General features: G+C 38.1%; 1 protein-coding gene across 1 annotated transcript in view; it reads right to left on the bottom strand.

Moving 5' to 3' along the window:
• The window catches only part of LOC140335374 (contactin-associated protein-like 5), a 212,877-nt gene that overhangs the window by 112,088 nt on the left and 73,929 nt on the right, over positions 1-26,860 (bottom strand). The window contains exons 4-7 of the mRNA XM_072417940.1: positions 21,028-21,175; positions 14,068-14,271; positions 8,664-8,848; positions 4,994-5,137 (exon numbers count right to left, since the gene is read on the bottom strand). Of these exons, the coding sequence (XP_072274041.1) occupies positions 4,994-5,137; positions 8,664-8,848; positions 14,068-14,271; positions 21,028-21,175 (681 nt within the window). The remainder of the gene's footprint in view (positions 1-4,993; positions 5,138-8,663; positions 8,849-14,067; positions 14,272-21,027; positions 21,176-26,860) is intronic.

The raw sequence follows: 26,860 nt of genomic DNA, 5'->3' as shown, positions 1-26,860 counted from the left end.
AATACCTCACATTTACACATTCCTGGCTTTATTTTACGCAAAGCAGTTTGGAGGAAAAGAATACCTGCCGAGAGACCACAGATAATAATATGAATATCCTTTGCTATCATCTTGCCTTTTTGGCACATCTTTCACCTTTCAGTTGTGTAATCGTTGGAATAATTGCTCAAAGAATCTGTTTGCATTTCTTTGCACTTTGTTCCCAGTAACATTTGTGGATCAGTTGCAAAAACATTCCAAGATAGATAATAGATAGATGGGCCACTTAGATGCCAAATGCTGCCTCATAGGAAAGAAAGGTGTTGTGATCTACCTGGGGACCACAGCGGTGGGACCACTAGAATAAGTGCAATGGGACAGCTTTGGTACCCATTTTCCAGCACTTTTTTTTAGTTTCCATTATTTTATATTTGAAATCATCCCTTCGAATCCCGTGGCTTGCTATCAATCAGTTCAGGATTCACCCTTTTTCAATGACTTAATAAGACCATATCCATAAAAACATAATATTATTACACATCATCTTTTATTTTTTATGTAGCTGTTTATTGTTGAGACTGAACATTCCCGTGTTTTGTTTGAGGAGTTTCCAACTTGGTAAATCAGTGAATTATTCACAAATACTCCAGTTCACAAGTGGTGGATAAAAAAAGAAAACATTTGACATATAAAACTATATTACTAAACAAATGCACTAAAAAAACTGTGACAGGCTCCAGAGCTTAACATTTGAGTTCCAAAACAATCTTCATAGACAATAGCTTTGGTGAGGCTGCTTAATGGGCAATAAATTCATTTATTGTTTTTTGAGTTTTTTGCTTGATGACCCTCTGCAAGTAGCAAATTATATAAACAAATTGGTTTAGCAGTTACATGTTCGCATTCATCAGTCAGTGTACACTTCTGTTATGATCCTTACAGCAGTGATTTGTAAATGCAAGGATGCACCAGCAGCAGCCAGGTAGGTGTGTGGCTTTATTGTAGTTAGTACTTTATATGAGGATCATATATATGAATACAAATAATTATAATAATAAGAAGAAATGAAAAATAATATTGCAGAAAGTTACAATATATTCAGACTGGCAGCGAGGTTACTGTTTCCTCAAACCAATGAACCGCCCGCTACCCATGGCAGCCCCATAGAAAATGAATAGGGCTGGCAGTGAGCTGTCCAATCTGCAAATGCTGGTTCCTTAAGATGTGTATGGTGAACCCGTAGGTGGGATTTGTGAGTTCTTATCAAAAACTGAAGTTTTACTTTAATTTTATCCAGAATAAACAATGGCACCAAGTGTCTTCACGTCTGTGTTAGTGCACAAAGAATCCGAGTCATTAAAGAATTTCATTGCACTTTGTTCCTAGAATTGTAAGCTCTTTGGGTTAGGGTCCTCTCCTCCTCCTCTGTCACTCTCTGTATCTGTCTGTCATTTGAAACCCATATTTATTGTGCAGTGCTGCATAATATGTTGGTGCTATATCCTGTTTATTATTATTATTATTATTATTATTATCAATAATAATAATTATCATAACAGAAACATCTGTAGATCAGTTGCATAAACATTCAAAGATGAATAATAGATGGATGGTCCACTTAGATGCCAAGTGCTGCATCATTGGTGGAAATCTGAACTACAGTGATATTTTACTTAAAAAAAATTAAAAAGTTATACTTTTTACTAGTTATAACACACAGCAGCCTCACACTCGGTACTTGTACCAGAATACCTGCAAAGATGTTTAATAATTCACGTTAAGAAGAAATGATAGGAAAATGTGAGCTCCAGCATTGCCTGAAATAACAGAATGAAAAAAATATGTCCCCCAATCTTTGCAAGGTATATTACTGTCTATTGTCATGCAGGATGGCCACAAGGGCCAGATTATAACTCTCAAGACCTCCAGACGGATATCTCAGTTCACAGACCGGCGGCGTTGTCAGATTGCTGCCTCTGCAGAGAGACTAGACATTTGTTACCTTGAGTTATTTTCAGCTGTTGTATTTAATGATGTGGAGATGATGAGCTATCAGATGTGCGCTATCTCTGATATTGAGGTTATCATTCTGCAGAGAATGTTTCCTTATTCCTAATTACACTGCAGGATTACACTGATTGATGGTAATAACACATACATCCAATATTACTCTACGTTATGAAGCCGCGCTGCTGTAACTTAAGGCTCATAGGCCGATCAGTCATAACGACTCCAGATATGGGTTTATAATTGATATTGCTAGGATATTTATTCCTGAATGATATTGTAATGCGGAGACATTGAAACACATGTTCAAAGCACTGCAATCTGAGCAGGATAAAGGAGAAAATTTAAAGGGCACCTTCATGTTTAGGGGCATTACAATTGTATATAGGTAGTCAGGTTTAAAAAGTTCATCAAGTTTATCCACTATGGAAATAAACCTCCCAGATATAACTCTATAGACATAGCTGATCCAGAGGAAGGCAAAAAACCTTATAAATCCTGGCTTAATTTGTTCCAACAGGGGAAAAAAATCCTTCCTGATCCGTGAGACAATCCGATGTTCCCAGGATCAACAGTCTCTGTTGTCATTCTTTTTAAACTTTAACCCCCAGTTATATTCTGTGCTTCTAGAAAGCATTCAGCTTTTTAGTAAAGCAATCTATAGAAAGTGCTAAAACTTCTTCCTGAGGGAGCCAATTCAGCATTTTCACAGAGCACCCCCTTTGTCCTTTGTAATGACCCTAAAGTGAATAATGGGGAAGAGAGTTCTCTTTATGGACTATTTATATATTTATACAGGGTGATCATATCCCCCCTTATACGTTTCTTCTCAAGGGAGATAATATTCAGTTCTGCGAATCTTCCCCTATAGCTGAGCTCCTCCATTCCTTTTTTTAGTTTAGTTGCCCTTCTCTGCACTCTCTCCAATTCCACAATGTCCTTTTTGTGGTGCCCAAAACTGGGCTGCATATTCCAGATGTGGTCTGACCAATGCTTTGTACAGGGGCAGGATTATGTCTCCATCTCTGCAGTCTATTCCTTTTTTAAAACAGGAAAATACTTTACTAGCTTTAGATATTGCAGCTTGGTATTGCATAATATTATTAAGTCTATGATCTACTAATTATCTACATTGCCTTTTAAATTTAACCCCCAGCCCTCTGAGTGGCAGAAGCCTACCTAAACAACCAAGTCAATGCCATCTCAGGGTCTGCATTTCTGCCCTTTCTGACAGTATGCTGACATCCTAAAGTGTGCAAAATGATGCACTGTGACATCTCAGCGTCAGTCCTATCCACTTCGATGGTTTCAATCCCACTAGCTGAAATGTAATCAAAATCCTTTAAAAAAATATACAGTATCCACAATAGTTATAGCGATGAATGGAGACAATGGTCATATTATTAGCAGTGGCAGGGTTGTTGGTGATAATATTGTTGCTGAGGTGGTGTTATATCAATATTAGGAGGATATTAGCAGACCCCAAGGTGTATGATGTAATGTATTCGAGGAAGTTGGGATGGAAAAGTTTTTTCGATAGTTGAGAAGTTTGTTGAAATAGTAGTGGGATAAATAATGGCAGCTGTATGTTACCATTTAAGTTGGTATGTGTAATATAGTGTCTAACTAAGCCATTTGACCCACACTTGTGTTGTTTTATCTTTAATATTGGGTCTGGAGAAGGGTGGATCAGGAAAAATTGGGTTTTTATGGACAGCAAGTCTCCAAGCTACACCAATTAGGTACCAACAATGATTGACAGCACCAGGAGTTGCACTGACCTCTGTTGAGGACTTTCCACACTTTGCTATCACTAGAGGTTCCTGAGAATGGAGCATAATGCTGGACTCAATCTATAGGTGGAACTTTTTTTTTGTAAGGAAGAATATAAACTGACATGAAGTTGCTCCAGCAACTTCTTTTTACAGCAACAGTGCTGTGCAGGGGAACATATCAAATATGAAACTTCAAATGGGGTGTCCTCTTCTCTAGGAAAATAAAACTTCAGCGGGCACCAGATCATCAAAATCGGTTGATCTAGGTTTAAAAAAACTTACTTGGTCTGATGAGTTCAAATTTCTACTGCTTCAGGACAATATTGGAGCTGCAAATACCCCTGTTTAGTATTGTAAATGTATGAGGAATAAGAATTGGATATCTGGAGCTTTTATTTAATAGACAACAAATATGCAGCAAAGGCGGAAGGCTACTAAATCAATATGAAACCTGCTGTCAGCACTTGCTGCAAAAGTATTCAAGATATTCTGAAGGCAAAAAGGGGGGGGGGGGCTTATTCTGTCAGGTATATCTAACTAATGGATAGACATCTATATCTAAAGTAAGTTACATCAAAATCTATATAAACACATTTATGGGAAGGAATAACAATCTTGGGTGCTCCTTCTGCGCATGCCTGAGAAGGAGCCCTTTCGTCAAAAGAGAAATACATTTCCAATCTCACGCATGCACAGTGAGATCAGCAAGATTTTTGCCATCTATGTCACTCGATCTCGTGCTTGGGTCGAGTGACTTATGGAACAATGTATTTTTTGAATTTTGAGTTTAGTTCCTCTTTAAACTCTAGTACTTCACCTCACAAATGGACCCAAATTTCTACAACAGCACATCTACACCTTATGGAAAGTCTTCCCTGAAAGTAGCCACATATATGGACATCTCCATAATAATTGCCTGCAGTGGTTCTGTGGATGAGGGGACACTGGTGGGTTTGTGTTGGTACCATAATAATGGTCATGCTTTATGGACATAGTCAATCACGTAGTTGTGATGGTCAGGTAAAATCTGTGGTCATTGTATTTATCAGATTTCATAATAAATTAAACTCTACAGATGGCAGAACAGGCACTAGTTTATACCCTGTTCTCTTATAATCGTTGTCAAATCACAGATTTTTTTTTTGTATTCTACTCAACATAAACTTGTAAATGACTAAAAGAAACTCCACTTATGGAATGGAACAGCCTAAGTAAAGTAATGCCTTTCTTACCACAATGTAGATCTGAGGTTTGCGTCTCTTGGCCAGGTCAATCACATTCACTCCATTGTAGTACAGGTTCTCAATACAGCCATGAAAGTTTCTTTTTAGAAAGGCGCCGGGTTTCCCAGATACTGGAATTCCTCCAAAGCTGAACTTTGGAAAATAAAAAAATCAAAACTTGGCTCATTTCTTTACTTAACGGCACATTAAAAATGACAGCAGAGTGCAAATTAGATTACAAAGACAGCTCGCCAGTCAAGACAAATAACTGTGCAGCAACAGTCCAAAATATATGAAAGATGAATTCCCCACTGGGACAAAATGTGGATAAACTTGAAAAATGAACAAAATCTGATACAATATGGTCACTTAGGAAAGCTTTGGAGTTTATTTTAAAAGGAAGTTTTTATGTACAAAGATGAAATTTGCTTTATAGCATTTTATCTTCGTATTGTTTCCGGACAATTGCAGGATTTTAACAACCCTGCGGAACAATACCAAACCAAGCAGGATTTAAAAGGAACAATTTGTTGTTTTAACCCTAAGAAACAATTAGATTTTTTTTCCTCATTTTACTGCCCAACCAGTGTTCCTCTGGAGGTTGCTAGGGGTTCCTTGAGCAATGAGCAGTTTGTGTCGTTTTGGTTAGTTCATCCTCACCAATAACCTTTTTAGCTATCTGTAAGGGTGACATTCTTTATCAATGGCCAGCAAGAATCATTTTTCCCACTGACCACCACACTAATGTACAGTAAGCGCTAGATATGGTAATTATAAAAGGGGTTCCCTGAAGACCCAAAAGTTATTCCAAGGGTTCCACCATGTTAAAAAAGGTCAAGAAACCCTGGCTTAAATATTTCTGGATGTGCTCCAGCCAAGAAATAAGATATCAGCCCTTCTGCAGATTTCAATGCACATTGTAGAAGCAAATGCACATTAGAGATCTGCTTCAAAGACAATTAAAAAGAAAATCAAGAGCTGCCATATACAGATTGTGTTATGTCAAACAATCTTTTTCAGGATGACTAGAGGGTTTGATAAGACTATAGAATATCCAATATATTATGGAAAAAGGAGAAGGAAGGAGTTCTGTCCTATAAACCATTAACTAAAACAAAATCCACTGGTGCATTACAAGCATCATAAAAAAAAGCATAAAATCGCTATGTTTTATCTTGAATTGCCAATGACCATAGCACCACTGGCAGAATGAAGACTGAAACAGAATTTTACATGAATACAACATGAAAACACATGGTGTTGTATGCAGTATGAAATCAGACATAACATCAGCAATCAGCCTTTAAATTATGATTTTCCTAAATAAAGCTGTTTAGTTTACAAGGGCTGGAGTTCTGGTTTAAGCAGTAAATGCTCAATCAGGATAAAGAGCTACAAGCTGTATGAAGAACTAATATATTAGGAGGATTGGATGATTGATTTAGGGTGAAAAAAAGCAAATTGTGATATTGGCTTGTAAATATTTAGCAGTGACATTACTGTGCTGTATATAACCTGTGCATAGAGCAGAGTTGTGGGAGGGTTCAACAGGCTCCACCCACTTCAGGCTGTCTGTAGAAAACTACAGGAGGGGCAGGGACAAGAACAGTCATCCTGCACCAGGAGAGAGAACAGCAGTGACTGATCTGCATTACAGGAACTTCCTGCACAAACCCAAAGTTTTATGCTAAATTGCTGCATAAATTTGCAAAAAATATCAAATAAATTCCAAAATTCCAGTAAGGATACACATGTATTTAGACACTATTTGCTTTCCCTTCACTTTTTCCTTCCCTTTTCAGATTTAAAACCTATAAAGCAATGTTTTTCTTAGCATAACACATGGCCTAAAACTAATTCTTTTCTTTTTGTCTAAGGTTCTACTTCAGTACTTAAAATGGCAATATATGTACCCGAAACAATAACCATTTTCTTCTCTACGTTCTGTAATAGCTCGAAGGTTAAAAAGAAGGAAAAAAGCGTAAGAATTTATTATTTTTATGCTGCAGAAATACGCAAAGGTCATTGGTAATTCAAGATAAAACTTAGCGATTTTATGCTTTTTATGGCGCTTGTAAAAAGTCAAAGCGCAAACACAATCTGGAGAGTGTGTGGCTATGCTATTAATTTAATGCACTATAAAGTTTCAAACATCTTTTGTTCTTTATTGCACAGTGACGTGTGAAAAGCTAGCTGCTATTACAGGCTATCGCTATTGCTCCACCAAATGTTAGACAGATTTACACGGTGAGAACAAGCAAGTTTTTACCGCTAAAAATGGTGAGAAAACATTTTGACAAGTGAAGCTGAGAAAAAAATCCTTCTTTATGCTATTTTTTTGGAGTTGGATTAGTCTTGTTAAAATGTAATTATCAAGTAATAAATCTCAGCTGATTCCCAATTGTTCTCATTTGTACGACCATGATAAACACTTTGTTGTCAAATCTTATCCATAGAACCGTATTTCCAAAACAGCCAAAATGACTAATTAAGCTGAAATTGGAGTTCAGTTTTTCCAGCACAATTTCACTGTTTTGCGATAATTCTAATTGCCCAATAAATAGCAATAATGCCAGTGATTTCCTTTTCAGTTTTATCGACCATCAAACGCCCTGAGATATAATTTAACGGCAGCCATAATCTTTGGTGGGCTTTGCTATGGTGACCAACTTAATTAGAAATTTATTGCTATAAACAAAATATTAATGATTGCTGGCCGCATTGCAAATCTGCTTACCAAAATTATTCAGAATATAAAAATTATATTGTGAAACTTGTATGGGCTTTAGATAATTTCCATAACGAAGACGTAAAATGCATTAAAAATTAAATCTGTCCGTTGATTTTGATCTCTTTGCAGTTTTATCGGGCAAAGTACAAAAGTTTTAATTTCTGGAGCTAAACTTCCTAAAAGAAATAGACCGGTTTATGATGGCTTGGTCCTGATCAATTTGTCTGTGTTAAGCACTGAAGATCTTTCTCAGCCAATCACCAATCAACAGTCACCACTAGACCTGCCCATGAAGGGTGAGGGAGCTTTCAAATAAAATCTTATAAAAGTTTCATTTGTTTACCCATCTCTACCTCCTACTATCCTCATACAACCCAGACTCTTCCTTCTCAGCTGCATACTTACCTAGTCCAGCTATATTATGTCACAATAATTACTTCCAGTTGCCTAAACATTAGAACCCCCTAAACTTTCTCCTAAGCCCTTTCCTGGCCATGTAAAAGAACATAGGGTGGTGCTACAAAGTATGTTTCTGCACAAGGGCCCCCTCACTATTTGTAGATAAGAAACCTAGGTCAATAGAATGGAGGGTTGCTCCTATCTAGAGGTACCACTCCTAACAACCAACAGTCAATGGAAATGCTGTCCACTATGTAACCAATTGGTACCGGCAATGTCAGTTTTCAGCAGAAAATGGCTTTCAAGGTGACGTTTGAAGTTCTTTTTATGCATATGTCCATATTAACTCATAAAGTTTGAACTCCTAGAATTAACAGGAATTCAAGTTCAGAAAAACTTTTATACATGGTCCAAAATCCTGCCAGCCAATCCTTCCTACACAAAATCAGAAACTAAAGTTTGAGCTGAGCTCATATTTCACTTTCACTTTTTTGCAAATCTGACGCTCTCCTAACAACATCTTAAATGATGCCTCATACCAAAACGCACCTCATAATCGATGTCCAAGTCATCAGATTCGCCCTTGGTGCGGAAATGTTGGGTGTATTTGTCCACCGTGAAATTGACTTGTTTGTTAAATCGATCTATCAGAACTGAATGCCAGTGCTGGTCATCCAAGAGGCTTCCCAATGTCACCACAGTGTGTGTGTTACCAAAACGTAGCTTGGCGTCACCTGGAGGGGAGAAATGAGAACACGTCTTAGTATAATATCAAAAGGGCAACACATGGCAAAATTCTGTAAGTCATGAAATCTTTCAAAAGTCTATATAGGACAATATTTCATAGATGATTTGCCTCCTTGCTAGGTTTTCCATCCTTGGCTGGAATACTCTAATTGAAAGTGGAAAATCTCCCCAGCCTCCACTACGATGAAGCAGATCCTGGTCCACCAAGAGCTTAATGTAGACCTGGCTTTATATGGCTTGATTTATTAACCTGGGGATCTAGCAAACCTGGAAAGCATTTCTTAAAAATAATTTGCCATTATATGGCAAATGTTTTCAATCTTGGACTAGATCCATTCCAAGTTTGCTGGATCACTCAGTCTTGGAGAGCTTTGATAAATCAGACCCATTGTTTTTGTATACAGCCTCCAGGTATCCATCACTTATCACAATATTTTCACTGATATTGCCCTTGTATGATTTTCTTTTCTTTGGTTTACCATCTGCTTCCTGGACTGAGATTTCAGCTTAGAGATGATACAGTTATGGAATGTGTTTTCAAATCAGTCCCTGCTGCAGATATTCACTTTGTGAATTTCAATAAAGTTACAATTCTGCATTCTAAGCACTGGGGGAGAGAAGAAAAAGGAAATGCTTCCTCTTGCCTGCAGCACACTAATGGCATCATTGCAAAGCTCCAGTCAAGTTAAAGCTCAAGGATGATTTGTAATAAAAGGAGCTTTTCGGAAAAAAAGATAATATTGTTGTACATGCAGACTTGCAAAAGTACTAAAAGTTCCAAAGTTAAAGAAGAACGTCATTAAAATAAAAAATAACACTTATTTAAGTTTACTTCCGCAGAGCCCTCAATCACTCCACAACTGGCTGTCATTTAACCCCATGTCATCCTGTATTCTCTCTTCGCCCTGGCATGGTGGAACCCCTGGGTGCCACCATCTTCTTCCTTCGTCTTCTGCCTACTTTACCCAAACTCGCATTGCAAAGAGTGATGTTTCCTCCCGTAAATGTTAAAAAAGTGCTGTTCTCTCTGCACATGTGCGAGATCGAGACTTTTTTTCATTGCAGGAAAAGACCTTTTTGTGCATCTCTGATGTCAGGCATGCACAGAAAGAGCAGCCCGAAGCCTCCTGGGATATGTGATGTATGTATCTCAGGAGGTTCTGGGCTTCCCTTTTTGTCTTTACTGTTACAGGAGGAGCCTCCCTTCTTTTTAAGAAAAAAATGTATTGATTATGTTCTGATTATGATGGCTAATATTTTGTTGACTGCCTAGCTAACTGTTGAAAGCAAAGAGTTACACCAATAGTGATGGAAATTAGGATAATTTTTTTAAGCCTTATATGGGCGAATTGAATGAAATTAGGGTGATTTTAGTATAGATTGTTGTAGATTTTGTATTTTAGTAGTGGATTAGATTTTAGTCTAGACTTTGGGAGGAAATGATATTCAAATCCAAGCAATTACCTTTCTGAATTGTACTTTTTAGATTTTCTTTTTTTTTTTCCTCACAAATGTTACAGATGATGGATGAGATGTGTATGAGATTTTGTCCTTCTAATTAAGCAAAATGGTGAAACGCATAATGTACCAAAAACTCAAAAGTAGAAACTCTTTGTGACCAAATTTTGGATATTTTGATGTACTATATATGTTTTTCTAAAATTTGAATGTAATAAATTATGTAATTTTTAATTAAAGAGATTACATTTATTGACGGTATCTAAGAAATCCCAATTTCTGAATTGAAGTTGTATAATTGTTGTTGTAAGGGATGTGGTACTTGTACTTCAGGAGTTCAGGAAAGATTGCAAGAGTGCAGGAAAAATAGATTTTCTGGATTTACATGACCCAATTTACAGTAATTACATTTTTTCTTTTTTACTTGTTTTATTCTCTTCGTTCTGAATGTTAGCACCCCTGATATGTTGGAATCGCTTGTCACAGCCATGTAAAAAGGCCGGCTGTCATCGTGCCCCATTCTGTCTGTTATGCTGACAATTATAAAAAAAACAAAAAATCTCTGCTCGCAATACACCAAAGCCCTGAAACCTAAAAATTAACGTTACATTCAATGACACGCGTGAGGAAATGAAAGATATAGTAACAAATCTAAAACTGAAGTTGAAGACGCTTTCTTCTTTTTCTGATGTTTATTATTAAAGGTGTTTTCTGCTTGCTGGTGGATTCAACCTGTGATTCATCAACATATCCAGCGGAAAAGCCTTCATGAGCTTGAATTGGCAAAAACTACTTTTAAAATGAAATAAAAAATAATACCATATTTGGTGCAGGCTGACATTGGCATTACCACAGCAGTTTTTACACCCCCCACACCCATTTATAACATAATTTTTTGACCTGTTGATTCTGCCAGGTTGTTAATTTGAAGCTCTTACCTCCTTCCTTGTGAAGACCTGTGTCATTGTTACTTTTTAATTACATTGACCCTGTACTGTTTATTACCACTTCTTGATGTCATTACAGGGGCTGCAAAAGGTCCTGACAATCCTTGCCAGTTGGCAGTTCCTGCCAACTTCTGTAATCAATGACCAATCAGAGGCATGGGGGGGGGTTAAATATGTCAATGTAAGGAAGACAGGGAGATCCTTTTTTACCTCTTGGAGCTCAGCAAAATTATCCAGCCTATTTCTAGTGTCATTCATGGTTCACATATACCTACAGGCATTCTTTACATTATATTGTGCAGGGGACCCATTATCTCCCAGTCAAAAGCAAAACTACCTTCTTATTTGTGTGTACTGAACTTTGGTCAAACCTAAAACTTACTGCATACCTCTGTTCCCCTATGCTGAGCTAATCTCCTAAACGTTTTTCACCTACTTTTATTAGCAGTTTTCATCTATCATAACAGACAGCACAAAAAAATCAAAGCCCTCTGCTTTTTCATATTTGGTCTGTGCTGTGCAGGCACTTGGTTAGCACAGGATGTACAACTCTGGCAGAAAGCTAGCACAGGAAATACAGTTGTGGCACATAGTAGGCACAGGAAGTACAATTCTGGCTCATGGTTAACACAGGAGGTACAACCCTAGTAGTTAGCATAGGAGCCTGGAGTATTGTCGCACAATTATATTTTCTGTGATAAACACCATGACAACAGAATGGTAACATTCAGCCAGGACAGGGAATTTCTCAACTCAAAGCATTGTTTCTCACACATTTTTTAGGCGCATATGCATTCATAGTCAGACTGCATTTGCATACAGTCCACACTAGGAAATGTCCACACATGAATCTGAGGCTAAATGACTCATGGGACAAAAAGGTAGCGCAGTGGGCTGGATGATCTATCAGAGGTGAAGTGGTCTCATGATACCTGCTGCAGTTTCTAATGTTTGTTGTGTCAAGGGAAATGAAACTACTCACATCAGCATAGGGGGGATTTGACAGCTCTTTTTTATGATAAAACATGTATATCATTATGTTATAATTGAAAATACTGCACAGTGCAGCTTAGATGCACAAATCAAACAAATTAAAATGAGGCTTGGTGCTGCTTAATTACCACATTTCCCTTACCCTGCTGCCCTGGGCCAGTGGGCTTATAAGTGTCATTGTGATCAATACATCCCCGATCAACCCTACAAAAACATGCAGCAAGTAGAGGTAAAGAGACATTAGAAAAAAGCAGGTAGCACAGCATAAGCATGTAATCAGCAAATGTCCCAGGTCACGAGAGGGTGGCTGCTGGTAACCGAAAGCAGCAACCCAGCCATTTAGAGCAGTATTTCTCAACCAGGATTCCTCCAGAGAATGCTAGGGAATTCCTTGAGCAATGAGCAGTTTGCTACTCTGAGGTCAGTTTTAGTCTTCCCAATGGCCAGCAATGTAAGAGGCATTATTCCCACTGACCAGCACACTAAGATAATGTGAACTGGGAATGTAGCAATTATAGAAGGGGTTCCCTGAAGACCTGAAAGTTTTTTAAGGATTCTCCTTTTCAAAAAGGTTGAGAAACACTGATTTGGATCAGATTTGAATTTGAGTTTTTCTTTATAGAAATTCCCATATTATCTATTACAGGGAGTCTGAGATTAGGAAGGAAAATCACTCAGATTTTCTTCCATCTCTATATTGTGATGGGGCGATTTCTGACATTTAAAGGTTCTTCGTTTATCACAGAAAATCTGCAAAGTGCGGATGTAACAGATGTATTTCAGCTGGGACCTCAGCCGATGTACAAGCTAATTACTGGTGACATTTTAGTCATTGAACATCGGCTCTGCGAATGCACTTCCGCAGGAGTCTCTCACTGTTCACACCAATTCCCAGAGCTAGCTTCTGTTTCAAATTCAGGAGGTAATTTGGCATAAGAAGAACTTTGTCAGTCCGCTTAACCCTTTGAGCTCTGTACACAACTTACAGAGCTCAAGGCAGGAGGTTGTGTGACGTCCATTGTCTGGTCATCTCAGGTCTAAGGTCAAGTCAAGTGAAGAGTACGGATGCGAGGAGAGTATCAAGTCAGAACTGATTTACAAAATTACTGATGTTTCAGAAAGGCCAATATTTTCAAGTGGAAATGTATTTATAAGTGGAAACTCCAAAGGATCCAATATTTTTACTCAATTTGTACTCAAATTTCCAGATTTTACACATTAGAATAAATCAAAAAATGTATGATTCTTAAGTTGACTTTTTTTCTAGTGTAAAAGTTGACTTTTTTTCTAGTGTAAATAACAACTGAGAGTGCTGTTGGGCTCCACCATCTTGGATGTGATGTCAGCAGCTCCAGCAGGCACTATCCAGTATTCCTCATTACTCCTTCCCCAGAAGCTACATGGAGCAGTTGGGTTAGTACAGATAATAATCAAACACTTCCAGAAGAGAAGAGGGCTATGATGTGCAATGAAATGGGGTGCTCTAATAAGTAATCTACTCTTCCAGCAGCGGTCACATTTTCTAGTCATTGCAAAGGTTGCAAGTTAATAAAGTTACTAAAGTGCAGAGAGTTAATAGCCATCCCTCTTTTGTCAAAAGTTTTGAAATTATTTTTTAACCCTATAAATATGAAAATGTTTATATGAGATTTTGTTAATGATCAAGCTTAGGTGCTGCAGAAGAAAATCCAAAGAAATGCAAAGCCCAGAATTTAAGAAAATACTTTAGTGCATGTAGAACTTAACAAATTAGCCTGCAACAGCAAATTTCCCAAAAACAAAAAAAAAAAAAGAAAAAAGCTGCATACCTAGGTTAATGGAGAGAGACAATCTGCCTTTCTGTAGCTCCAGCGTTATATAATCCCCGCGTTGTCCTTCTCCGTGAAATAAAACTCCATCACTCTGCATGCTCTTGAACTTCAGGGAGATGACATCTTTATATGTGGTCATCAGTTTCTGATTAAACCTGTAGAGGAGCGAGCTTCTGCCATCAAAGTCCGCAACGTCGGATTCTAGACAGGAGACAAACAAAGAGGCCATTGAGAATAACTCAAGTAAAAAAACAGACAAGGTCAGTGATAATGCTGCTCAATACAGCCATGATCAACGACACCATTATGGACAATATTGGGTCAGCATCACCTTCTTTCTCTGAAACGATTCCCCTTCCCTCTGGAATCCCATAAAAAACAAATTGATGAAATGATATTATGTGTCCTTGCTGGTTCCGTTAGAAAGAGGCACATTACAGTAACAATGGGGATGGCTTTCACTTATTTATTGATATGAGGACCATCTTAGATGAAGACTCATATACACCTAAAAATTTTGCCCCAGACCTGGTATTGGTAGAAAAAAAGTCCCAGCACAACACATTTTAAGGAGTTAGGGCTCACTATTCTTCTGGTATCTTATGTGATAAAACTGGATAAATGCAATGAACCATGTGGGGTTTACAGGGTCCTAAAAGTCTGGGTTCAAAGAATCAAAGGACCTGATGCAAAGACTGGAGAAGATAGAATATCATAGTCTATCTTCTCCAGTTTTGGAGAGCATTGATAAAGCAGACCCAAAGTTTCAATGCTTGACATACATAAAAAATATTACCTGGTAAAATCTGTAGGCCTTTAAATAGTTTATTAAGCGCTTCCAAGGCACACTTCCAGTATTGTTACAATAAGCCAAGAAGAAGAAGGAGCCATACTCCCCTAGTCCTCAAAAGACCCCATTGACGAATGTTCAGTTCACACATTTCCAAAAAAAACAAACTGCATCCTTGAAACCACATTCACATTTAGCTGCAGTGTGCTTCACAACATCAATGTACCAGCTGTAATTTCTACAAACCAAGTCAATATTTCTATTATAGGATTGCGTCCCTTTATTGACTCATTTTCTACTGAAAACATCAAAATGCATAAACTTGAATTAGGATATTGGTCCTTTATTTATTCATCTACATAATCAGACAAGTAAAGCTATTTTCAAATCAAAGAAGATTTCATCAGAGCCAATCGCCTGACAAGCGTGGGAGAAGAGGCTATGGCTTTGATGTGCGAAGCACTCCGAGGAAATGTCACCAAATAAGTCTGCACATAAAACAGAATGATCCGACTCCGTCATTTGCAAGTAGTATTTTCTCTTTAATTGAACAACACACTCGTGTTTCTAAGGAAAAACAATTAGAGAGAACTCCGTACAGTACATTTTCAATCCAGGCCATGACAAGCACCGCCCTCTCTAGAGGGTCCACCTTTGAAATTAGAAAGAGAATAAAAACAAACAAACACTTAGCCACCTGCCTCTCTATCCTTTACCCAAGGAATCCAGAATTCATTAGTGAGCCTGGTGTTCACACATACAGCAAGATTAAAATACCCAGGGGCCCTTGTTTTCTTAGGTTTCATATTTTTCTGTCCCTCATAACTTCATTTTTTTTGTCCTTGTTTTCTTTTGGTTGCACAAAAGATTTATGCTGTTGTTAGGATTTTAAGGAAAAGCAAACCAGGTTTTCTAAATGACAGAAAATGATGTTTGTTAGGTATTTGTACATGTTCTGTGGTGGTCCATACAGGAAACCAGGCTTGAAGGGCCATCTGCAGTCCCAGAACATTAGGTGTTTACAAGCCATACAGAGCTTTAGAAAGATGAAGAGTTTAGGTTGGCTTCTTTGGTTGTTCAACTGATTTCACCAGCTGTTAAAAATACATTCTTTATGGTTGTCTTTTTTTCTTGCATAGTCTTTAGGCATCGCTTAACCATTTCTGGTTTATTGTGCCTAGCAAGCATATTTTGTTTAACAGATTTTTGCACTGTTTTGCATTGCATTGCTACTCATAACGCATAGCCTTTAGACACTTCCATTGTACATGCATTATTTCCAGAATGAGCTGCCAATCATTTTTTCTGGGCTGGCCAACTGAGATTGACAATGGATCAGGTCTACACAAAAAAATTCAACCTGTCTCTTTAGTACTGGAGAACAGGTTATTCCTGCTACGGATCAGTCAATAAGAGTGCTCTGTAACAGAAAATTTCAACCTAATGGGAAAACATGTTCTGGAGAGGCACCCTTTAATTCTTGTTTTGCCTTAAAAGCAAACACAAGGAAAAGTCTTTAATGATATATGGACTATGAAAGAAAATAAAAAATGGATATATCTATTTAAAACTCCATTCGGAATTAAAATTAAATTTTCGCCTATAGATAAACCTATATAAACCCTTGCTAGCTGTGCCCTACACTGGGGATGAGCGAGAATGCCTCTGACAATCTCACAAAAATTTCCCAGAACTTCTGATAGGTCCGCAAAATTTTTGCAAGCCGATTTTGCGAATTCCATTGAAGTGCAGGTTTCCATACTCCCTGGGTTGATAAGTACAGCCTGGGGAGCGTGAGAACCTGTGGTAACAGGTAACAGCTGTGGTAACAGCTGATTGGAGGCACGCAAATGCTTCCAATCAGCTATGACTCCAGGTGAACTCTCAATGAAGTTTCTCCTTTGAGAGTTCATCTGAGTTCAGTGCCCATGATTATGAATGATAAGTACAGCCTGGGGAGCAATGGAATTTGCGGTCACAGCTGATTGGAGGCATGCAAGTGTTTCCAATCAGCTGTGACTGCAGGCGAACTCTCAATGTAGTTTCTCCATTGAGAGTTCATCTGAGTTCGGGGGGAAAGATCTGAGAAAGGCCATTCTCGCTTACATGTTCTAAAAGTGAGGAAGGCCCGATTCGCCAACCATGAATAATAAAGTAAACACAATAGTGAAAACAGAGGGGTTATGTGGCAAAAAAAGTATTTTGTTAATTAAATTATTTCAATGTATTAAATTATTTATTAACAAGATTACAGAGATTAGTAAATCATTGGCCATCAGGCTGGCACTTCATACATTAGGTGGACAATAGGTGGACTTTTTGATAGTCCACCTATTGTATATAGTGCATAAGTGCACTGCAATCTTGTGAGATCCATATAATGTTTAATGTGTATTGTGTTTTGAGACTCTTATCATTAATACAATACTTTTTGCCACTTAACCCCTCTGTTTGCTCTTCAATGTTTACAAGAGTGGATGGGAACTTAATGTTACTGGCAGTCAAACTAAGAGTGGCCAGGCAGCAGAAGATCAGATATAAGATAGAACCAGTCTCTGGGGCATCTTTTGTCCCCTTGCTGAAGACTTTTGGAACTCCAAAGTGAGAAAAACACTCAAAGTCATATTTTGCGTTCAATTTTTAAAATTTAATTTCAATCTCCCATCATCCTGCTACTATAGTTTAATACAATGATAAAAAAATAAAATATTTTTATGCAGAAAACTGATAAAAAACATTTTATAAATGATTTATTAATATACAAAGTGGTTGAGCAATGGAAAAAGACTGTGAAGGATATGCAATACTTAGAGTGCAGGTCATTGACAAAATGCCATCACATCTATAGAAGGCACAGAGTTTTTATATTACAGTTAAGTGATATAATTTATTGTTATTTTCTAATGTAAAATGTGTCATAAAGATGAAGGTCACAACAAAAGAAAAAAAATATGCTTCAATTTCAACAAGTGAGTTCATTGTTTCATCAAATTGAACATTAACAGTGAATGAGGACGCAGAACATCAATCATATTTACAATTACCATTCAGGTGAATCTTAACCTCTCTATTGAAATGATTAAAGAGTAAATGGTAATATGTTACCTGCTGATTGCTCGATGGAACTGTAAATAGCTTCCCTTACATTTGCTGGGACTGAATTAAATCCTGTGCACCTGTAATTTTGGCCTACAAGATGTCCGAAGATTACAATTACAAGTGTCTCCCAGTCTTCACCAGAGAAAACCCTCAAGGGATGATGGACAAGTGACCCTAGTGGTCACCGGACTACTTTGCTCTGGAGAGAACACGAGGTTGTGGCACCCAGGTTTTTCCCATCAGCCGCAAGAGGAACAGAGGGCTCCGATTTAGGGACAGCCAAGATCAGGTACTGGGTGGGATGATAGGGAGAAGAAAAGTCTAGACAGACTGAGATTAGGGCAGGTGGCAGGCAAGCGTAGTCAAAGTTCGGGCACAGGTCAGGGCAGGTGAGCGTGGTCGAGGTTAGGCTAAGGTCAGAAATCCAAAAAAGCTCAATGTGACAGAGTTTAGCTAAGCAAGTCTCATGTAGCAAGGCTGAGGTTCTAGCAACAACCAGAGCCTGGAACAAGTGAGGCATAAAAAGACTAGCATCCAATAGCAGAAAAAGATTGGAACCAGTAGTCCACGTATTGCTCTGAAATCCCCTTGAGCTGTGCACAGAGTAAGTGCAGGGGATGCTGAGAATATGTCTCTTTAGTTATACATATAAAGGCTGATTGGGGCATACTGAGCCCACAAAGAAATCCTCAGTAAAGATATAATATTCCACCTGCCCCATATTCCATCCATTCTACCATCAGGACGTTGATGCATTAAGTAAAATAGAACAGCGTCTTATTTACATATATATGATTATGTGGCACCGTGTTGAACATCACTGAGTCGGCTCCAATGATTCTACTTGTTCTTCTGAGATTAGAAACATCTGCATAATGAATGCAAGTCATCTTAAAAGATATGTATAAATATTTATGCTTCAGCAAGCCCTGATTACATGCCTATGTGATACAAGACAAAAGGCAAAATAAAAGCAATTAATGCTAATGCTATCTTATCAGTGTCACTTACAGCTCCGGGAATCGGCAAGTGAATCTAGAGTTAAAAAATTGAGTAGGAAGAACGCATACTGAAAATGTTTGAAACTGAGCCAAGACACAGCAGTTTGCTACTGATTTTGTTCCCACCCCCCATAATTATGTTTTTTAATAACGCTACAGAGACTTGAGCAAGGGAGTACCCCAAAAATAACCCCAGAATGTCCTAAATAGTTTTACTACAAAAAAATGTTGTATTCCTTTCTACTTAGTATTGCACTCTTCACCCACCAACACCAATGTTGCGATTTCAGTGGACCTTTGCTGGGATTCTATGCAAACTGACCAAACAAAAAAATCATTGCAAAGTGCTGCTCACACCAGACCCCGTGCTACTCCTACCGCCACATACCTATGGGACAGGGCTCTGCCATTTCAAAATGTTTAACTTTTTGCTTAAATTGAGAATGACTTTGAATAGTATGTAATTTACATTCACTAACCAGCCACATTTTAGCATGTCCACATTGCCAAAACAGCCAAAAGTTCAAACTTAGCATCAAATGAGTAAGAACAGTGGTTTATGTGACTTTGAATGTAGCATGGTTTTTGGTGTCAGACAAGCAGGTCTGAATATTTCTGATCTGCTGGGATTTTCATGCACAACTGTCTCTGGGGTTTACAGAGACAGTGAAGAAAAAATATCTACTAAGGGGCAGTTCTCTGGGTGAATATGTTTTGCTGATACCAAAGGTTCCAAGTGATAAATGGCAATGATAAGTCAAATAACCACTTGTTACACCCGAGGAGAAGAGATCTATGAACACACAGAATGTCCAACCTTGGAGAAGATCGGCTACAGCAGCAGGAGACCACATTAGGGCCACTCCTGTTGGCTAAAACAGGCACTTGAGCTTACAACTTGTAGGGGCTCATCAAAACTGGAGCAGAGAAGTTTGTAAAATGTTGCCTGGTCTAATTTGTCAATTTCTGATGCGACATTTGAATGGTTGGGTTGGAATTTGATGTTAACAACATGAATGTACTGAATCATCCTGATTTGCATCAATGATTTAGGAGGATAGTGGTGGTGCAATGGTGTAGGGATACTTTCTTAACACGTTTTGGGTCTTTTAGTACTACAACCAATACCAATACCATGGCCTACTTTAAATTTGTTGCTGACCATGTCCATTCTGTTATGACCGTAGTGTCCCCATCTTCAGATGGCTGTTCCAGCAGCATAACCATAACCAGCACACCATGACACAAAGCTCAACTTTGACACATGACAATGAGAATACTGGACTCATTTGGAATCTACAGTTGCCAGATCACAATCCAATTAAGCACCTTTAGGATGTGGTGCACTAAGATAATTGCACACTGCCAATTTCTATTATCTTCAAGGAATTTTTTGGCTAAAATCTATTCTGTACCTACCATTTCCAGTAGTATTGAATGCCTATTCTTCCGGATTCATACTGGTCTGTTTGTTCTGTTTGTTCTATTTGCCCCAACAGGCCACAATTTCTACACTGGAGTCAGGAGAGTGAACCACAGTAAAAAGAAGGGGACAAGGCATCAGACACATCTCATAGTTTTGGGCAACATACTGGTCTGAATTTTGTTTTACTCACCCCAACAGCACACAATATCGATGCTGGGGCCGGAGGAGAAACCACAAACTTCAAAGGGGGACAAGGAACCTGACACACATGCAGAAACCAGTGGAATGCTTGAATACAACAGAGATTAGTAACAAAGGTCCCTCTTTTTTGTGGCAGGTTGGACTTTTTTTTAGGTAGGGGACGATGTGATGACACATTTGAGAAGCATATTTATAACTAGAGAAAAAAAACATTTCCAGAAAAGCAAAACCCTTCCCTATATTGTCCAACCTATACTAAATGCATTTGATTGGTCACTATGGGTCAATTGCTGACTTTTGTAAACCATTCTTTTCTGCAGTTTTAAAGGATGATCAAAAGCATAAAAAATCAATCAATGAATCGAGCTGTCTGGAGAACCATGGAATTGAAATTTAGCCAAGAAAAGTATAAAATAATGTATGAAAATGAACCTACTTACTATATGAACACCCATAGACTTCAACTCGCATCCCAATTCTCCCACTGGGATTCCATTCCGAAGGGACAAATCTGATGAATCTTGCTTTTATTGAATGCTGAAATTTGTGGTTCACCACACCATCTGAATTTATATTTCCAGGAAATACCTATTGGCAGAATGTGACAAAAAATAAATTATAAGTAAACGGACTCACGTATTGCAAATACTGACATTTATAGAAAGCAGCCACTGAATCCACACTGTCCAATGGCTGTACAATGAAAAGAGAAGCAGCGGATAAATGAATCACTTTGTTACTTCTCCTCCTCTCTTAAGGCCTGATTTATTGGAACTCTTCAAGACTGAGACGATAGACTATCATCCAGCAAACCAGGAATGGATCTGGTCCAAGGCAGATAACATTTAATAATAGCAAATAGTTTTTATGAAATCTATTGTAGAATTGCTTGATTTTTCCATGATAGTCTATTTTCTCCAGTCTTGGAAAGTTTTACTGAATCAGGCACTGTCTGAGCTATAAATAGACTGGGGGAGGCTGGTCAAAATACACTGCTTGCATATAAGACTACATTTAATGATGTATTATTGACACATAATTACATTCAATTGTCCCTATATTATCAGCCTGGAAATCAGTTTTAATGTTTTGTGGTTAGCTATAAAATAAAAAATCCCGAACATCATCATCATTCTCAGGCCTCGTCTAACTTGTAACTGATATGACTGCTGAGAACTAAATGATGATGGCTTGTTACAGGTTGTATCATAATATCATTAGGAGTTACACTTGTTACAGGTTGCAGCCATTTACACATTATCATTGTTCTTCCAACAGCCAGGTGTAGTGGCCCATGGCAGCTAATCACATTTTGGTTTACATTAGTTAGATCCAACAAGAGATAATTCGTCCCAGGCGCCTGCACTTTATCACTGCAACGCTTTTTTAAATAAGTACAAAAATAGCCAACAGAAAAGGTGTAAATGGTATCCTGAACAAAGTGAGCAAAGATAAAATGCAGAGTGCAGTGACAGATAAAGAATAATCAGAGTATTGGCTTGTTTTATGATCAGGGCACCTTACCCACTAATATATGGCTCATTGTACTCAATCATACCCAAATTGCCCCAATAGAATTTATCAACAGGGACTTTTTAATTGCAAGAACAGTGGAAGCTGCATGCTCCTTAAATAATGATTTTGGGCTTAAATTGGTTGGCCGGTAGGCACCAGTTGTGGAGAACAAACAACTTTTCCAAATTTCCAGGTTAAAATGAAGAAGGGAGACAGGGCATCAGACACATCCCATAGTTCTGGGCACCATACTGGTCTGTATTTTGTTCTACCGGCCCCAACAGCATACAATATCGATGTTGGGGTCGGGAGGAGAAACCACAGAGTGCATAGGGGGACAAGGAACCTGACACACATGCAGAAAAAAAGTGGAATGCTTGAATACATCAGAGACTAGTAACAAAGGTCCCTTTTCTTTTTGCAGAAAATACATTTTTTTAGGTAGCCTGGGGTTCTGTGTTCTGGACAGTTATTCAAATTGTCCCAATAGGATTTATCAACAGGGCCTTTTTATTGTAAGAACAGTGGAAGCTGCATGCTCCTTAATCTATGATTTTGGGCTAAAATTGATTGGCCGGTTGGCACCGGTTGTGGAGAACAAACAACTTTTACAGATTTCCTGGTTAAAAAGGTAAAGTGGCTGAACTCTAATGTCTTCTCCATTTTGCATTTGGTCTAGTCTGAACCTGGAAGTGCTTAGTGAGTAACATCTTATATCAAGGTAGAGTTTTGTTCTTTATTTTACCTTCAAATAATCATCTGTGCTATAGAAGAAGCACTTTGTAGGAAACAAAGCTCAGGACTGTCATGGAAGGGGCCACTAATAAACCAGTATACACTGCCCTGTAGCAGAATTAGATTGGAAAGAGTCACACTGCCCAACACTGTGTTTCTTTAATTACCAGGCCCTTGGGATAACTTGGGAACCGGTAGCATGGATCCTCCAGCAATTTAGGGTGGCTATGGAGCATGACCTCTGAGAGCCAAAAATGTAAGGAGCATTTACATTTCCTAGTGATTGATGGCCCTGATACTTACTGGAGGTTATTCCACGTGTTGGAGTTATTCCTGGAGGATATGATTGCTTTGCCTAACACTTGCTGCGGGTATTACTTGGGGTTATAATTGCAGGCAAAGACACTTGTGGGGGATATTGTGGGGGATTATCATTGCTAAACACTTAGTGGGGGTTCTTGTTGGGGTTGGCACACTACATACCATACATGGACTATGAAAAAATATGGGTAATCCACCAAACTAAAGTTCATTCGCTATTAATATTGCTGGACTAGATCAATTCCAAGTTTGCTGGATCACGCAGGTTCCATTATGATAGTCTATCATTGTCTTGGAAAGCTCAAATAAATCAGGCCAATTGTTTTACTGTATCAGGTACTAATAGGTTCACCTGTCCCCTGCAACCCAGGCATTCAAGATATTTTGAAAAGGGCAACATTTTACCACCTGAATATTGATTTTGTATGCTCATTATTGACTCATGAGCTTGTAAATAAGTTAATTTGATCCTGTAACCTTTTACATCCATAGCCTCCCTCCCTCCCTCCCAGATTAGGGGACACCAGCCCATCTTTGGTGACCTCCACAAGAATATGCAACCATTCACAAGTGCAGAATCTTATGATGATTCAAAGTTGTGAATCTGGCCACCAAGGCTAACAGGATATAACTATGGTGATGATAAATGGATCTATGTATGTAAAAGAAGACATCAAGGAGAAAAACACAAAATCTGGTATAATGATAACTACATTCTTCTCTTCATTATGTTATCTCTATGGCCATATTAAACTATGTATCATGAACCTCCTGAATAATTGTAGCAGTTAGTATCATGCAGGTGATAATCCACTTACAATAAAGCTTGGGATATAACCTATTATCTGCCACAATTTCCATTTGTTGCAAAATAAAACAAATTTGTTTTTGAACTTTTCTCAGTATATTAAGTTCAGCTTTGATAACAGCTTTATACACAATACCATTAGTATTAAATATAATGGAGACTTCACAGAGGATATTTTTATATAATAGTTATTATATAATACATTATTTTTTGTTTTAAAGTAAATGAGTTCAGGCCACATTAGTCAACATGTAATACAGCAGTCCGATATCATTAGACAGAAAAACATTCAATTTAACATTTCAGAAACCGCAAAAGAGAGAAAACAAAGATAATAGTATTCCATTTGTTCCTTTCCGAAGGCATAAAAAGCCGAGTAGGACCAGAGTGGCAGATTAAACTCGTCTAGATGTCATTATTTGTTGTGCTATCTGTAGACGTATCATTGACTTTTTGCATGGCTGAGATGTGTAGAAGAGATCATTTATGAAAAGACCAATTAGCTTCTCAAGTACCAAATAAACTTGAAGGGCAGAAGAAAGCTTCAGCAGGTTTATGCGATTAAAGACAGAATGCATTCGAATGAATTAGATGAGAACCACTTTTTGGGTCACATGAATTTCCCTTGCTGTACAATAGGCCAATCGGCACAACATGGCACATTACTGCCAGCAACTATTCCTTCCCTTCAGGAATGTTTATTGTTGACAGTACATGCCTAAATTATAATGTGTGGTTTCAGGATAAAGGAATACACAGTTTTGTAGGGTTGGTGGAAAAGGAAGGGCAGTTAGATCAGATGGCATTTCTTGCCTCCTCATTTTTATGAGCATCATATGATGAAGCCTATAGCTGTTACCACTGACTAAGAAATACTGTGGCTGTGTTAACCTTCAATGGGGATGAATTACTAAAGCAATTGTGGCTGTTCACTTACCAGGGTAAATTATCAACTTTAAAAGGATATTTACTTAGCTTATTGAATGTGGTCATTCACTTTGCAAAAAATACCCAATCATATGCAAGATAATATAAAGAAGTAGAAGCTTTCTGGTACGTGATTGAATGTTTGAATCAGCAGAGCTTCATCCTATTTATTAGGAGATAATTACCTTTACTATGTGAACTATGTGATTTTTTGGGGTAAGTACTTGACTTGCAATCCACCTTTTGCAGATTGTGTAGAGCTTAACTCAATTTTGGGGATCTTTTGTGTGGGGGGGGGGGAAGAGATAGAGAAGATGAACTCATCACTGTGCCTATACCCTCTGGTTACAGACTAGGGGCTTACAAAACGAACATCTGGTCTTGGAAGAGGTGGGATGACTGATTGGCAATTGATGTTGCTTTTTGAATGTGTATCAATTCCAAAATCAGCCAATATATTTTTCATTTAGTGCTGTTGTAATCAAACTGAAACAAATATGTTCTTCAAGATAAGAGAAGGTAGATAATCCAGGGCAGGGGACAGCATGGGCACTCCTAATGGTATGGGGCTACACAATGCAATGATACCATCATTCAACCATCACAATTTGGTCCATGCCAAAGTTGTGCTGATCCAAACACTACTCCTTTTTGTGCCTGCTTCTAACACATCACCTAAATGAACCCAAAATATAGTACCCAGCACAGACAGAATGAGTCCCTGACCTCTAGGACTTGGGTGGTCTTTTGCCACTCGCTTCAATGGCTTCCTTTTTAATGCTACTCGTTGATTTTATTCTATCTCTTTGTGTGGCATACCTATCTCTACTTCCCTTGAAGAAGCTGAATAGTGAAACGGGTCGGGTCCCAAGATAGCCCTCCATTTTTTGTTCAAATATGGTGCAGGATAACTATGAATCATGTACTAAACTATCAGCCCAGATATGATATTATATGTAATACTTGTTTTTACTAAAGTTCATGTACTTTTAAGTGTTTCTTCACTCCTAAATAAATAAATTGTAAAATTGCCACCAATTTTACAAATAGGTTTTGGTGACTCTGCACGTGTGTACTAATTCAATTTCTTAAAATCATTGCAACCAAATCACCAGTGTGAACATTTCACCTGTCTGGGGTCCTGGTGTTTTCATTTGATCCAAGTTTCCAAGCCTAACCTAAATATAACTTTTAGAAGGACTGCCCCTTTATAACCTACAGGCTCACAGCCAGGTCCATGCAGAGGATAATAATAGCAGCGACAACAGGGATTTAGAAAGCAGGGCAGCCACATTCTGAAGATGAATTCAAGGATAAATATAAGAGGTGCTCAGCAGGCAGACCATGTCCCCGGAGTCAGCTTAAACTCAAAATTTCACCGTTTCACCAGAGTGAAAAAACAGGTGGCTCAGGCAGGGCGTCCAAATTTGTCATTTCCGTCATACTATTTCAAGGTCAATGACTGTCATGTTTTCATTCCCAGATGTGACACCCGACTGTAACAAGATACACGACCTGAGACACATGAAAAAATTAACATTTTTTTTCTGCAAATCTAAAAGGCAATTAGGCCAGTGGAGTTCAGAAGGAGTCGCGTTCCGAGCTGCGGCAGCACCACGCTGCTTAATGGATATTAATGACATTTCCTGTGATTGCAGTTTGGGGTATATTAGAATCCTGAGACACAACATAGGATTAGAAGTCTAATAGCTCTCTTGTTTTAATAAAGGTGCTGCCAGGATGGATTAAGAATGGCTACATTATTTGTGGTGTTTTTTTTCCTTGGCACTTTTTATAATGTTTGTTTGTTTTGCTGTAATTGTTGTTATTTCATAGCAGTTTATTTACTCAGGCTCCCTGCATTTAACAGATGTTATGCATATTTTAGTATGAAAAAGAAAAAACTATAGGGACCAGGAGATAAAACAAACATTTCTATGTTATGAACTTGTTGCTGTTTGATTCGG

The sequence above is a fragment of the Pyxicephalus adspersus genome, chromosome 7 (genome assembly GCF_032062135.1).
Source record: "Pyxicephalus adspersus chromosome 7, UCB_Pads_2.0, whole genome shotgun sequence".
Classification (NCBI taxonomy): domain Eukaryota; kingdom Metazoa; phylum Chordata; class Amphibia; order Anura; family Pyxicephalidae; genus Pyxicephalus; species Pyxicephalus adspersus.
Note: the sequence above shows the minus strand (reverse complement) of the source record. Positions and strands in the feature narration are given on the sequence as shown.